The sequence below is a fragment of the Macrobrachium rosenbergii genome, chromosome 41 (assembly GCF_040412425.1).
Source record: "Macrobrachium rosenbergii isolate ZJJX-2024 chromosome 41, ASM4041242v1, whole genome shotgun sequence".
Lineage (NCBI taxonomy): Eukaryota > Metazoa > Arthropoda > Malacostraca > Decapoda > Palaemonidae > Macrobrachium > Macrobrachium rosenbergii.
In genome coordinates, this window is record NC_089781.1 from 81,965,935 (window position 1) to 81,978,455 (window position 12,521).

The 12,521-nt window shown below is 35.3% G+C and overlaps 2 protein-coding genes across 3 annotated transcripts in view; one reads left to right on the forward strand and one right to left on the reverse strand.

Annotated features, from left to right (window-relative positions):
* DCX-EMAP (Doublecortin-domain-containing echinoderm-microtubule-associated protein) overlaps positions 1-10,231 on the reverse strand; it is a 124,111-nt gene extending 113,880 nt beyond the window's left edge. The window contains exon 1 of the mRNA XM_067084512.1: positions 8,199-10,231. Within this exon, the coding sequence (XP_066940613.1) occupies positions 8,199-8,414 (216 nt within the window). The 5' untranslated portion in view covers positions 8,415-10,231. The remainder of the gene's footprint in view (positions 1-8,198) is intronic.
* Positions 1-12,521, forward strand: part of LOC136826934 (uncharacterized) — a 169,835-nt gene that overhangs the window by 96,324 nt on the left and 60,990 nt on the right. The window lies entirely within an intron of this gene.

A 12,521-nucleotide genomic window follows, 5' to 3' on the forward strand; every position in this document is an offset into this window, starting at 1 on the left:
TTATTACTATTATTATTATTATTTCAGAAGTAACCAGATGCTTTTGATTTTATTATCATGTCTAGGAAAAACCTGATTGAAGGTATTATTATCATTATTATTATTATTATTATTATTATTATTATTATTATTATTATTATTATTATTATTATTATTATTATTCAAAATGTACATACACTGATTTGGAGCAAACGTAAAAGGTCATTATTTTGCTGTCCAGGTTTCCATGGAATGAAATTTCCACCTATGAGAAAGTGTGAAACAGAACCAAGGGAAAGAATTAGCCTAGCTATTGATGAAAAGTACAAATAGATAAAGATATACCAATAAGTACACGATTGTAGTCATCATAAGCAGCAATTGGGAAATAATCTATGATACAGGCAGAGAGAACAGAAGAAAAATAGGCTTGCGAATGTCCTGTCTGTGACGTATATTAATGGAATAAAAAAAATAGCGTGATGTCTCGTTCACGAGTAAAAACTCCGTCATCTCCCAGGAACATAATGAAAATTTACCATATTTGGTTTGACAAAATCTCTGTTTGTCGATAAGAATACTTATATATATATATATATATATATATATATATATATATATATATATATATATATATATATATATATATATATATATATATATATATATGTATGTATGTGTGTGTGTGTGTGTGTGTGTGTATATAAAACTGTCTATATCTGGAACGGTAAATATGTCTGGGAAAACTTACCTTGCAACTTTCAAAACCGTTTAATAATATGTTTTTATTAAATGTTGTGTGTTTTCCTTATAAATATGATTTTCTAGTCTTGTGTTGCCTAGGAGAGACAGATGGTTTTCTTGTTTTTTTTTTCCTGTAATTATTACATTCACGTTAATGTTCATCGCATCTAAATGTATTTTTTCCTTAAACAATTAAACTTTTTGTTACATTAGGCTGGTCTTACTCATATTAGGAACAAATTAAAATATGGCGTCACAGCACTTGACATATGTACTTCCAGTAGGTAAACTTTGCTTATTTGAAACTTAGAATTCCAGGTATGTTTCCTCACATAGCAACTTTCGAGGACTCCAATTATATTTTCTCACTCTCTAACTTCGAAAATTAGATAATACAGTTTACAGTTCTCTCTACAATTTGTTTACTGAATTGAAAGGAACCGTGATTTTGCTCATTGTTTTTCTGCTCCGAAGTTGCACTTTCTTACTCTTTCTTCACTATATGAATGATCTTTTCACATTTTTTTATGTTTTTAGAAGTAATATATCAAAATTCACTAGATCTTCTGTATGTTGAACCAAAGACACACATTCTTTATTTCTTAAAGAATTGTAAAAAATTTTGAAATATAAAAACTTTACTCTTTGTTTCTATGAAAAAAAGAGATAAACTTGCATTTTTTGCCCAACCACTCCTTTAAACATACCAAAACCTTCGGAAAAGAATTCCAAATGAGGAGAATACTTTGGACCTAATGGCTGAGCACAACGCAACTTGAGTTAAACAAACCAGTGAGTTTCATTGTCAAGGCAAACATTCAAGAATAAAGATGAGCTCAGGATAGTTCTATCACATAACTGGTTAAAAGAATGAATTAACTAAGTTAAAAGGTTTTATTTGATGATTTTTGCGTTTGATCTATAAAACAGAATGGTATCCCAGATGCTAATCAGATGGGGTAGAATTTAAAATTCGAAAATCTTAATAGAATATTGAATGTAATTTGTAATGTGAGAATTTCTGTATCATATATTTAACATTTTATACTTCAATAATTAAAATGAAATTAATATATTATATATATGGCTGAGAAATATTTTCTGTTAAAACAGAATTCCATCAAATATAAGGGAGCCCATAGAAACGCCAAAATGTAGAAAATAAAGGCTATATTTCAGACACCAAACTGTCTCTCTCCTCAGGCAAATAGTAAATGAGAAAAAGTTACAGAAAAGTTATATTTTTACCAGAAGATCCATAGGTCAGCCGTTAAGTCACTCCAGTTGACAATTTCTCTTTAACCTTCTTATTCGCTGGTTGGAGAAGATTAAAGAGAAATTGTCAACTGGAGTGACTTAACAGCTGACCTACGGATCTTTTGGTGTAAATACCGCTTTTCTGTAAATTTTTCTCATTCACTATTTGCCTGAGGAGAGAGACTTTTTCTCTGAAATATAGCCTTTATTTTGATATTTTGGCGTTCCTATGGGCTCCTTTATATTTATATATATATATATATATATATATATATATATATATATATATATATATATATATATATATATATATATATGTGTGTGTGTGTGTGTGTGTGTGTGTGTGTGTGTGTGTGTGTATAATTTTGCCTAAATGCCTTGTTTTTTTTATTACTGGAGATAGGTTTATAGGGTGTTAACCTTCATATTCTCCGTAATTCTTTTGGGATGTGGTTGCTAGCTCCATGCCTTTTTCGCCCTGTTTGTGGTCCACCACATCCATCTAACCACCAGGTACCTGATTCACAATTAAGGTCAACAGAGGCACCGTGTTTTTCAGGAACCAGGGACCAAGTCTACTTTCTTGTCAGTTTTTGCGTGCGCGTGCGTGTGTGTGTGTGTGTTTGTGTGCGTGTCAACAATACACTTACATAAACTTTATCGAGTAGATATCAGGTTAAGCGTGAGTTTTATGAGGAACATGATTAAGATACTACCAGTGATTGGTAATTAGACTAACTAGAGTAGCGATAAAAGGAGTCCCTCTATATATTGATTCCCCTTTGAAGACTCCAACAGGTGGTAATTTGGTTACCTTTTCTTCTCATTAGTCACAGCTGTGACAAAGATTATTAGGAATACAGGAAGTAGTGTAATCTCTCCTGTGCCAGTGGCACAAACTTCATTGAGGGGGAATACTTCGGCAGTTGATACTTTGCAACAAATATTAACTTACGAATTACAGGGGCGTCGATGATTGCAGTCATTGTGATTATAATCTTTAATATAGGGTCATTTAATTATGAACAGTATTTTAAAGTCATAGAGGTCTGACTTGATATTAAGGCTTTGCCGTTTATGTATGAGAATGTTGTAATACTGTACCGTCAATACTTAATGAGACAGGGAGTTATGGATGCTGGCAGCATTTTAACATATTTTACTACTGGGGTAGAGGTTGAAGCTATGGCCATTCCAACGATTCTAAAATTTTATTCCCGGGAGTAAATCGCAATTCATTATTTTTTATTATTCAAAATGGGCAGACTTTCATTTGGGCGAGCCTTATACTGTTCACTATTAACGTTAAGTTGCAAAGCAAAGTTCCACTGACTAGAATGACCTGAATTGAGAAAACGAGAATTGGAGGAAAAATACAAAATAAAAACCAAGAGACAGATAACGGCATTCAAACATGAACTTCTGTATGCTAGGAAAAACAAGGAGTTTTTAAGTACTATTATATTTATGCTTAAATGATCATGCTGAATATTTAACCTTCATAAAATATTATGCAACTACAAATTTATTGTAAAACATGCGTGAGCAAGGTGGCCACTATTCCAGTTATCTAGGGTCCACATTCGTCATGTGACCTAATATGTCCTTCGAAGAGCCTCTTTCGCACTCGGCCTTGCTCCAGAAACATTAAGGGTTATTTCTCTTAATAATAAGTCATGCTAAATAAACTTGGTAGTCCTTAATGATATTTGTCATTGGATTCATAGTTCAACAGTTTTATGACTCATTTTCTACATGACGGCCTGGGTGTAATGGGGGCCCAGGGGAATATCTTTTTAGGTAATTTTACCGTTTTTAGTAAATACTAACAAGATAGACTTTTAACTTCTCAAATGAAGAATTTCCTTCTAAAATATAACCAGTATTACTGTAATCGTTTCACCCTTTGTTATTATATGAGCTAACGACGGGTAACATGTACACTGAACTATTTCTCAGTATGTACTAATTAGCATCGCATGCCGAAGACACTTTAGTAGAATACCATCGGGCTTACGGTGAGTGCACTCATGTGTAACAAGAAAAAGCATAATAAAGATTCTCTTTATGATAAGGAACGAGGCAAATGGAAAGCAAAAACAAGCGAAAGTCAAGCGTCGGCGTTGAAGATTGTTCAGAAGCCAGCACGTTGACTAATGGTAACCCGGGCCATAATGACGGGTTAATCCGAGAGTCCACTTCCCTTCGGTGTAATGTATGTCTTCAGCGCATATTCTTGTGCCCACGCCGCCATCCTTCAAGGACTCAAGAGGGGTTTATATGTTATAATCACGTATTACGACAGACACTAACGTGTGGCTCCTGAAAGAATTTAAGGGTTGCATGGCAACTTATATGGCCGCGCCGCGGTCTGTCGCACTATAGATTCATGTAATTTTTTTTATGCTGTAACAAGACTTGTTTTTAACTCTGAATTCTGAGTAAAGCCTTTTTTCATTCTGACACGCTCTAAAGCTAATTGACCAGTTACCGGAATTTGTGGTTAACTTTACGTTTATAAATTCATGTGGCTTATTATAACTTAGTGTTCCCTAAGTATTCCAGCAAGGCACATTTTCAGCCAATTAAAACTGCGCCGAAGTTTCTTCAGCGCAATCAAGTTTTCAGTACAGCGTATAATCAAGGCCACCGAAAATAGATCTATCTTCCGGTGGTTTCGGTATAATGCTGTAGGAACCGCGGCACATGAAACTTTAACCACGGCTCGGTGGTGGCCTTGCCTATATCGTTGGCAAACGCACGATTATGGCTAACTTTAACCTTAAATCAAATAAAAACTACTGAGGCTAGGGGACTGCAATCTGGTATATTTTGATGATTGTAGGATGGATGACCAACATACCAATTTGCAGCCCTCTACCCTCAGTAGTTTTTAAGATCTGAGGGCGGACAGAAAAAGTGTGGACGGACAGACAAGCCGGCGCAATAGTTTTGTTTTCAGAAAACTAAAAAGTTCCACAGAGAATTTTCAGATATCTTATGAGATCTGTTGACGAGTACTTCAAAAGCATTTAATTACTAATAAGATTTAGAGAACATTTTTCCCGTCGTAAGTTTTTGTACAGAATGCATAGGACTTTATTTTATTGTATTATGTATAAGCCATCGGCGGTATTGACGCTCAAATAACTTTTAGCTACCGGACATTATGCTTCTAGTCATTATATTTATATATATATATATATATATATATATATATATATATATATATATATATATATATATATATATATATATATATATATATGTATGTATTATATAGATGTATGTGTGTATATGTATATATATATATATATATATATATATATGTATGTATATATATATATATATATATATATATATATATATATATATATATATATATAATATATATATAATATATATATATATAATATATATATATATATATATATATATATATATATATATATATATATATATATATATTTATATTTATATATATTAACTTTATCACATACACAATTGTTCTGTGCATTAGTAGAGTTACTAAAGGACCTCATTCAAACTGGATGGTATCTAATGGAGTTTTTTCATTCAGAAAAAGTTACAAGCTTTCTTGGACAAACAGTCCACATTATCAAGTATCCGTACAATGAGCAGACGCGTAGTCCAGCTGTATTTATATCTGTGTGCTGGGTACTTTTAATCCTATAATCGCCTAGCTCCTCCTGTGTGACCACCACCTCCTCGTGATCTTGGTCTTTCTCTGATCCCTTCTTCCAGGTGTCCGTTTTCCGTGAGTTCTCTTGCGTTTTTCCTTCGTTTCCTTGCTACTGTGGAGTATACGATTTTTCTAGATATGCTGTCTTCAAAGCCGTTTCCGGTGTTCCCTGCCATCGTGTTGTTGGCGCAAGTTATGAAGGCGTTCTCTACAACCAGTCTAGATGTTTTGTTGGTGTTCCTGTACAGAAAACTCATATTTTCCCAGTCTATTCTGTGATCATTTTCCCAACAGTGTTTGGCAGCGTGTCTAGACTGTGAAGAAGGGTACTATGGCGAAACTGGCAAATCATGTAAGGAGCGAAGCAAACAACATCTGCAGAACATAAGGAATTATAATCAGGCGTCGGCAGTTGCCAAACACTGTTGGGAAAATGATCACAGAATAGACTAGGAAAATATGAGTTTTGTGTACAGGAACACCAACAAAACATCTAGACTGGTTGTAGAGAATGCCTTCATAACTTGCGGCAACAAAACGATGGCAGGGAACACCGGAAACGGCTTTGAAGACAGCATATCTAGAAAAATCGTATACTCCACAGTAGCAAGGAAACGAAGGATAAAGCAAGAGAATGCACGGAAAACGGACACCTGGAAGAAGGGATCAGAGAAAGACCAAGATCACTAGGGGGTGGGGGTCACACAGGAGGAGCTAGGCGATTATAGGATTAAAAGTACCCAGCACACAAATATAAATACAGCTGGACTACGCGTCTGCTTATTGTACTGATACTTGATAATGTGGATTGTTTGTCCAAGAAAGCTTGTAACTTTTTCTGAATAAAAAACTCCATTAGATACTATCCAGTTTGAATGAGGTCCTTTTAGTAATATATATATATATATATATATATATATATATATATATATATATATATATATAATATATATATTTATATTTATATATTTATATATATATATATATATATATATATATATATTTATATTTATATATTTATATATATATATATATATATATTTATATATATATATATATATATATATATATATATATATATATATATATATACATGCGTGTGTGCTTCCATGGTTTGATTGTACAAGAAGATCATTATTTAAGTGTGTTCGAAGACCGCAAACCTCCGCCAAGGCTGAGCAGTCCATATTCCAAAGTAACGATTAAATTCGGCTGCCAAACTCTACAGTAATGGAGAGTATGGCTTTGTTTTTAAAGCCTGGTGGAGGTAGCAATTTTCAGAAATCCTTCCCCAAGGATCCTTCTCCCGAAAAGAGAGTTTCAGTCCTGTCTCTCCACTTGTTGATGGTAACGAGGCCACCATTTGGTAAAAATTTTCATATAAACCCTGAAATGACTTTTTGCATAATCCTGACGGATACTGTACACAGACCGAGTCAAAATGTACACTCCCTCTCGAGGCAACCTATTTTTGAGAAAAGGTATCCCAGTTGCTATGAATTCATTGGCAAATTTTAAAAATTTTCCCGAGGGTCTCCTTCCTCCGTTTATTGTTTCTTGTTTATTGTTTATATTTTCTCCTTGATAATTAACCAGTTTCTCTCTCTCTCTCTCTCTCTCGGAATCAGAGTTTCTGCCATTTCTTAAATATAATGTCCATACACTTGACAAATAGACCATTTCTCTTGGCGAAAGATTCAATTACAAATTTCATGTCTGTTTATATTTTAGGTCAACATTTCCACCGTATGGTAAAAGTATTTATATCAAGACTATTACTGTTAATAATGTTCTTTTGTTTGATAGGTGGACTTTAACTCAGCCATATTTTTAAAGTAATTTTCATTACTTTTAATCTCTTTCAAGTATTCTTAGATATTATATTTAGGCTATGTTATTTATAGTTATGAAAAACCCATAGTAAACTCTTAGTAAATGAACGCCTTACATATTCGCTGTTTAAAATTATGCTTTCTTGTCGACGTTGGCTGAAGTGGATGTTGAATGGCAGACAGTAGATACAAAAGGGCTGATGATGCGTCATCTTAGGGAGATTAGATGACAGAGAAAGATACTGTACGAAGATATTTGTAGTGATAAGGTTGTAGATTGGGTATGATCATGATAACGAAGATTTAATAACAATCAAAAGTCTTTTGGGTAGCGATAATATTAATTTATTTGTAATAATCAGTGTCATTCAAGCCAGTGTGATTCGTGTGATTGTTATCAGTTCAAAATGTAATCACATGATCGCATGCTGCTTATAGTCATACTTTGGTGCGCCATTGGAACACGTAGACAGAAACAGACATATAGACGAGTAGATAGAAAACAGACACAGAATTTTAAACTTCCAATTTTTACTTTGAACACATACCGACAAAAAAGAAACTAACGAAACGAGTAAAGAGATAAACATACACGAATACTTTCAGGAAGACAGACAGACAGATAGGGACATAAACATACATTCAAAACCGACAGTCCCACGAACACACGAGCAACAACTCACGTTCGGCTGTATGGTAAAGAGAACGGCTTCCCTGCCTGCTTCCTCCTCGTTGCTGTTCTTCTGAACGACGATGTACAGCGACGGCGGCCTCTTCACGATCATCGTCATTCTGTGCAAGGGTTGGATTGGCTTCCCCAAGGAAGAAACCCTGTGCGAAGAACAGACGGAGTCTCGGCGTTCTTCTTCTTTGCTTTTGTTGAGTCTCGTCGGCGTCATTCAAGCGGATTTCTGTCGTCTGCTGAGCGAGGAATGAGTTTCGGGGTTTTTTGGGGGGGTTTCCTGGTCCAAGGTTCCTTATGGCTTCTCTCGCTTGTTCTTGTGTGAGTTAAAGCCAGCGTGAAGTCAGCGTGTAATGTAGGTACTATAAAAATAATTGTCGGTGGAATGAGACTGGGAATGGGTTTTTCCGTGGATAGGGTTCCTGGTTTCACGTTTTGCCGTGGAAAGGGTTTCCGGGTTCAAATTTTGTCTTGGCGTATGTATCTGTTTTCAGGTTTGGCCGGTGAAATGGTCTGCCGGTATTGTAGAATTATGCTCTCATGTTTCTTGCTATTTCCCCCGCGTATTCTTGACAAATAATTTGTCAGATTCACCGCCACGCTAACTTAAGCTTTCAAACATTTGTCAGAATTTCCAGGTTTGTTGAGAGCTAACCCCGAGAGAGCTGGGCCTGTTTGTTTACAACAGTGTTTATGTTTTGTGCTGTTGCATGGCGCAGTCTCGTCAAGCTAAAAGCATAATAGTGGCCTCCAAGTCACGAAAACTCAATAGTCTCTCGTAAATTATACATCAGGCTTTTCAACTGAAATTGCTGAAAGACATCTATACAACTTGTTATCTCATTTAAATGCGTGTAAGTCACTCTTAAGAGCCGCGGTAATACATTGAACATAGAGGGATAATTAAAATTCAGCTGCTGTTCTTGTTCAGTAATTCCTTCACTACAGTTGTTTCATCTTGTTTTCTTGATAACAATTTTTGATACATCTGTTTGAGAGCCTGTCAACCAATTGCTATTGAATCTGCAGTGCATTTCCTTTTATCTGTGATTGACATTCGAATCTGTATATTTTGAAAGCTCTTAAGAAAGTTTAAATCAATATCTTTTTAGTCGTAATTCATTCGCTGTCACAACAGGCAAGATTACCATAAACACCAAGCAAATATAAACAATCACAACGCTCGGCACTAGACTGAAACTCCGTTTCACCTTTCAAACTTCTAAGCAAATCACAGATGACCCCCATCGCCTCATAAAATATTCACGGGTCCTCAGGTGTCCAAGCCAATCCCAAGACTTGGGAATTTTTCCAGCCTAGGAAATGGCATCACCGTGAGTTTCCACGTTGATCGAAAGAGAAGATGCGACACTCTCGACCCGGACACTCCTGCAGAGCCCGAGTGCCTTATGGTCGGGGTTCCAGGTCAGAATGGCACACGCATGGAAGAAGACAAGACTTCCCTCTCCCTAGGGAGGAGTTGACGGTGGGGGAAAGGTGGAGGGGTACAGCGGAGGAAGTGAGAGACAGACAGAGAGAGAGAGAGAGAGAGAGAGAGAGAGTATTCATTTGATCAATAAAGTCAACCCCCAAACCAAGAGTGGGGGGGGAAACGATTTCGTGTTGACCTCAACCCCTTTTCTTACGATCCCTCACTTCTTCCCTTCTCAGATCCTTAGTTTTTTTACTCTGTGTTTCTCTCGTCTTCCTCCTTTCCTCTCTCTCCTGCCCTTACCTGAAATAGCCCTATTTTTTCTTTTCATATCTTGCGTCAATCGACTGTTTGCTGCATGACACATGTCATTTCTATTTTGTATTGTGTTATTTGTGTTTTTTCAGTTTTATTCTTTATTGACTATTGATATTTATTTGTATTTTCTTAAACTTTCCCTTTTGCAGTTCTATTCTTTCCTTATCTTCTGTGTCACACTTCTTTTAACCTCTTCACCATTTGCCTCGCTTCCCCTCTCCCTCGTAACCTCTTTCGCTCTATTTCTCTAATGTTTTTTCTCTCCCCTCTGAATGCTTCTACCTGCCCCTTAGATTTAATGACCTCCGCCATTATAGACGGTCTGTGTGCATTAATGCACTAGAGTTATGCGAAGAGGGGAAGACATTACGTTTGGGCATTCATCATGATTTCTCAAGGTCAAGAACTTGGATAATGGCAGTGATTAGAAATCTCTCTCTCTCTCTCTCTCTCTCTCTCTCTCTCTCTATCTATATCTCTATATATATATATATATATATATATATATATATATATATATGTATATGTATATGTATGTGTATATATATGTATATATGTATATGTATATGTGTATATATATGTATATGTTGTATATACACATGTATATATATATATATATATATATGTATATGTATATATGTATATGATGTATATGTATGTATGTATATGTATATATATATATATATATATATATATATATATATATATATATATATATATATATATATATACATGGCCTATATATATACATACACATAAACCCAGTTCGAAGACAGCTGTATGACACATTTCAGTAAAACCCATTTTGGCTCTGCTGACCTAAGAACTGAGTCAGGTACATAGTAGTCAGTTTATTGGGTTGCATGTGGGGTCGAAAAGCCAAGTCTAGCAACCCCATCCCAGAATATGGTCTGAAAATCGGAGGGGGAAATAACTTGCATTTCCCTCTAATGGGGGAAAAATGACAAAGCGGATGTGGCCATTTTACACTATTTAATAAATCTTAAGTGCACTAGTATTCTTATCTAGGAAAAAGAGTTGCCTTCGAGTTAATTTAGTGAGGCTAATAAAAAAAATCTAACGTCAAAATGAAAATTGCAAAATCATTTACCTTCTTGAAGTCCTTTCATGATCACAAAAATTCCAGAAGAGTAAGAAACGCGAATTAACCATCGTCGGATGAGAACTGCATAACTTTTAATTCCCTGGGGTCCAAGAAAAAATGACAGCGAGCGCCCAGTGTAGAATCCTGTGTGAGATTAATTCCAAATTATCCACATGCCGCCGAGTCTGACCTTCATTCAGTTCGTTAAGTATTATGGATTGGGACTACGACATCGTCAAGTATGGCATGTTCCCTCCCCTCTCCTCGGTAATTTGGGAGTTATGGTGTAAGGAACCGAGTCCAGTCTACGCGCCTTTAGGGGTGGGTCGCCCCGAAGGTATTATGGCTCAAAGCACACCTACATACGGATCGTACATCTTTCCCTCAAGGACACAGACGGAAAGTGAGTATGCCTCATTTGGTTGGTATTTCTTATCTAGTTACGTGAATACCAAGTCAAGGATCAAGGTTAAGCCTGGCAGTAATCGCCACGGTCGTTCGAGAATGTTTATTCTGAAGTTTTGTTTCTGTTTGTCTCTGAAAATTTTACATTAAGAATTAGTAAAATTAAAATAATTTAAAAAGAACTGAAAACAAATCAGAGTAAAAAAAAATATTGATTTTCCATTTGTTAAAACAAAAATTAAAGATTGAAAAACAAGATAATTAAAATCTGCGTGAAAGAAAAATGAAAACATTATGTGCGTATATGTGCATACATTCAAAGTGAAACCTTAAAATTAGCAGAAATGCTTTTGCCTGTGGCAAAGGACAATTTATCTTTGTTATGCAAGCAAGTACCTTTATCTTCTTAAGCCTGATTTAACAACAAAAAAATCAAAACAAAACTTGAATGCCTAAATGCGAAAATTTCTTAATATCTATGCACGTTCCATTTCGTTTGGTCTAAAAGAGTTGAAAGAAAGAATTTCGTCTCATATCAGCATACTAATGCTTTCGTGGGCACATTAAATTTTTACGGAAATAAGTGCCCAGTTAAGGCGCGCGCACTAAAGGCTTCAGCTCAAAAGCCAGACCACCAGTTATTGTAGCAAAATTCTCTTCACTTGAATCAGGCAGACACTCATGACACTAGTTTACTCTATCCGCAGGTATTCGCCTTAGTGTCTACACCCAAGAATCATATACAAATCTTTCAGCACCCAGTTATTAGATACATAACTGTTTCATTACCTTGCATATTCTCAGGTCATTGCATTGCGTCATCATAATCACAAGGCTTGTCAAAGATAGTAGGAGCTTAAGAATTTTAGAATGTTATTTTGTTAACTTCCGAACTAGTCCTTTTACAAAATTTTAAATTCAGACTAGACAGTCTTCATTAAAGTATTCATAATATAACTCCTAAAGTGATTTTTTTACGGGTGATTTAAAAAGCTTAATTTAGGAAATCTTAGATTTCATCGTGATTTTTTTAATTCTCCTCTGGTATCCTTGGAATGTAAATC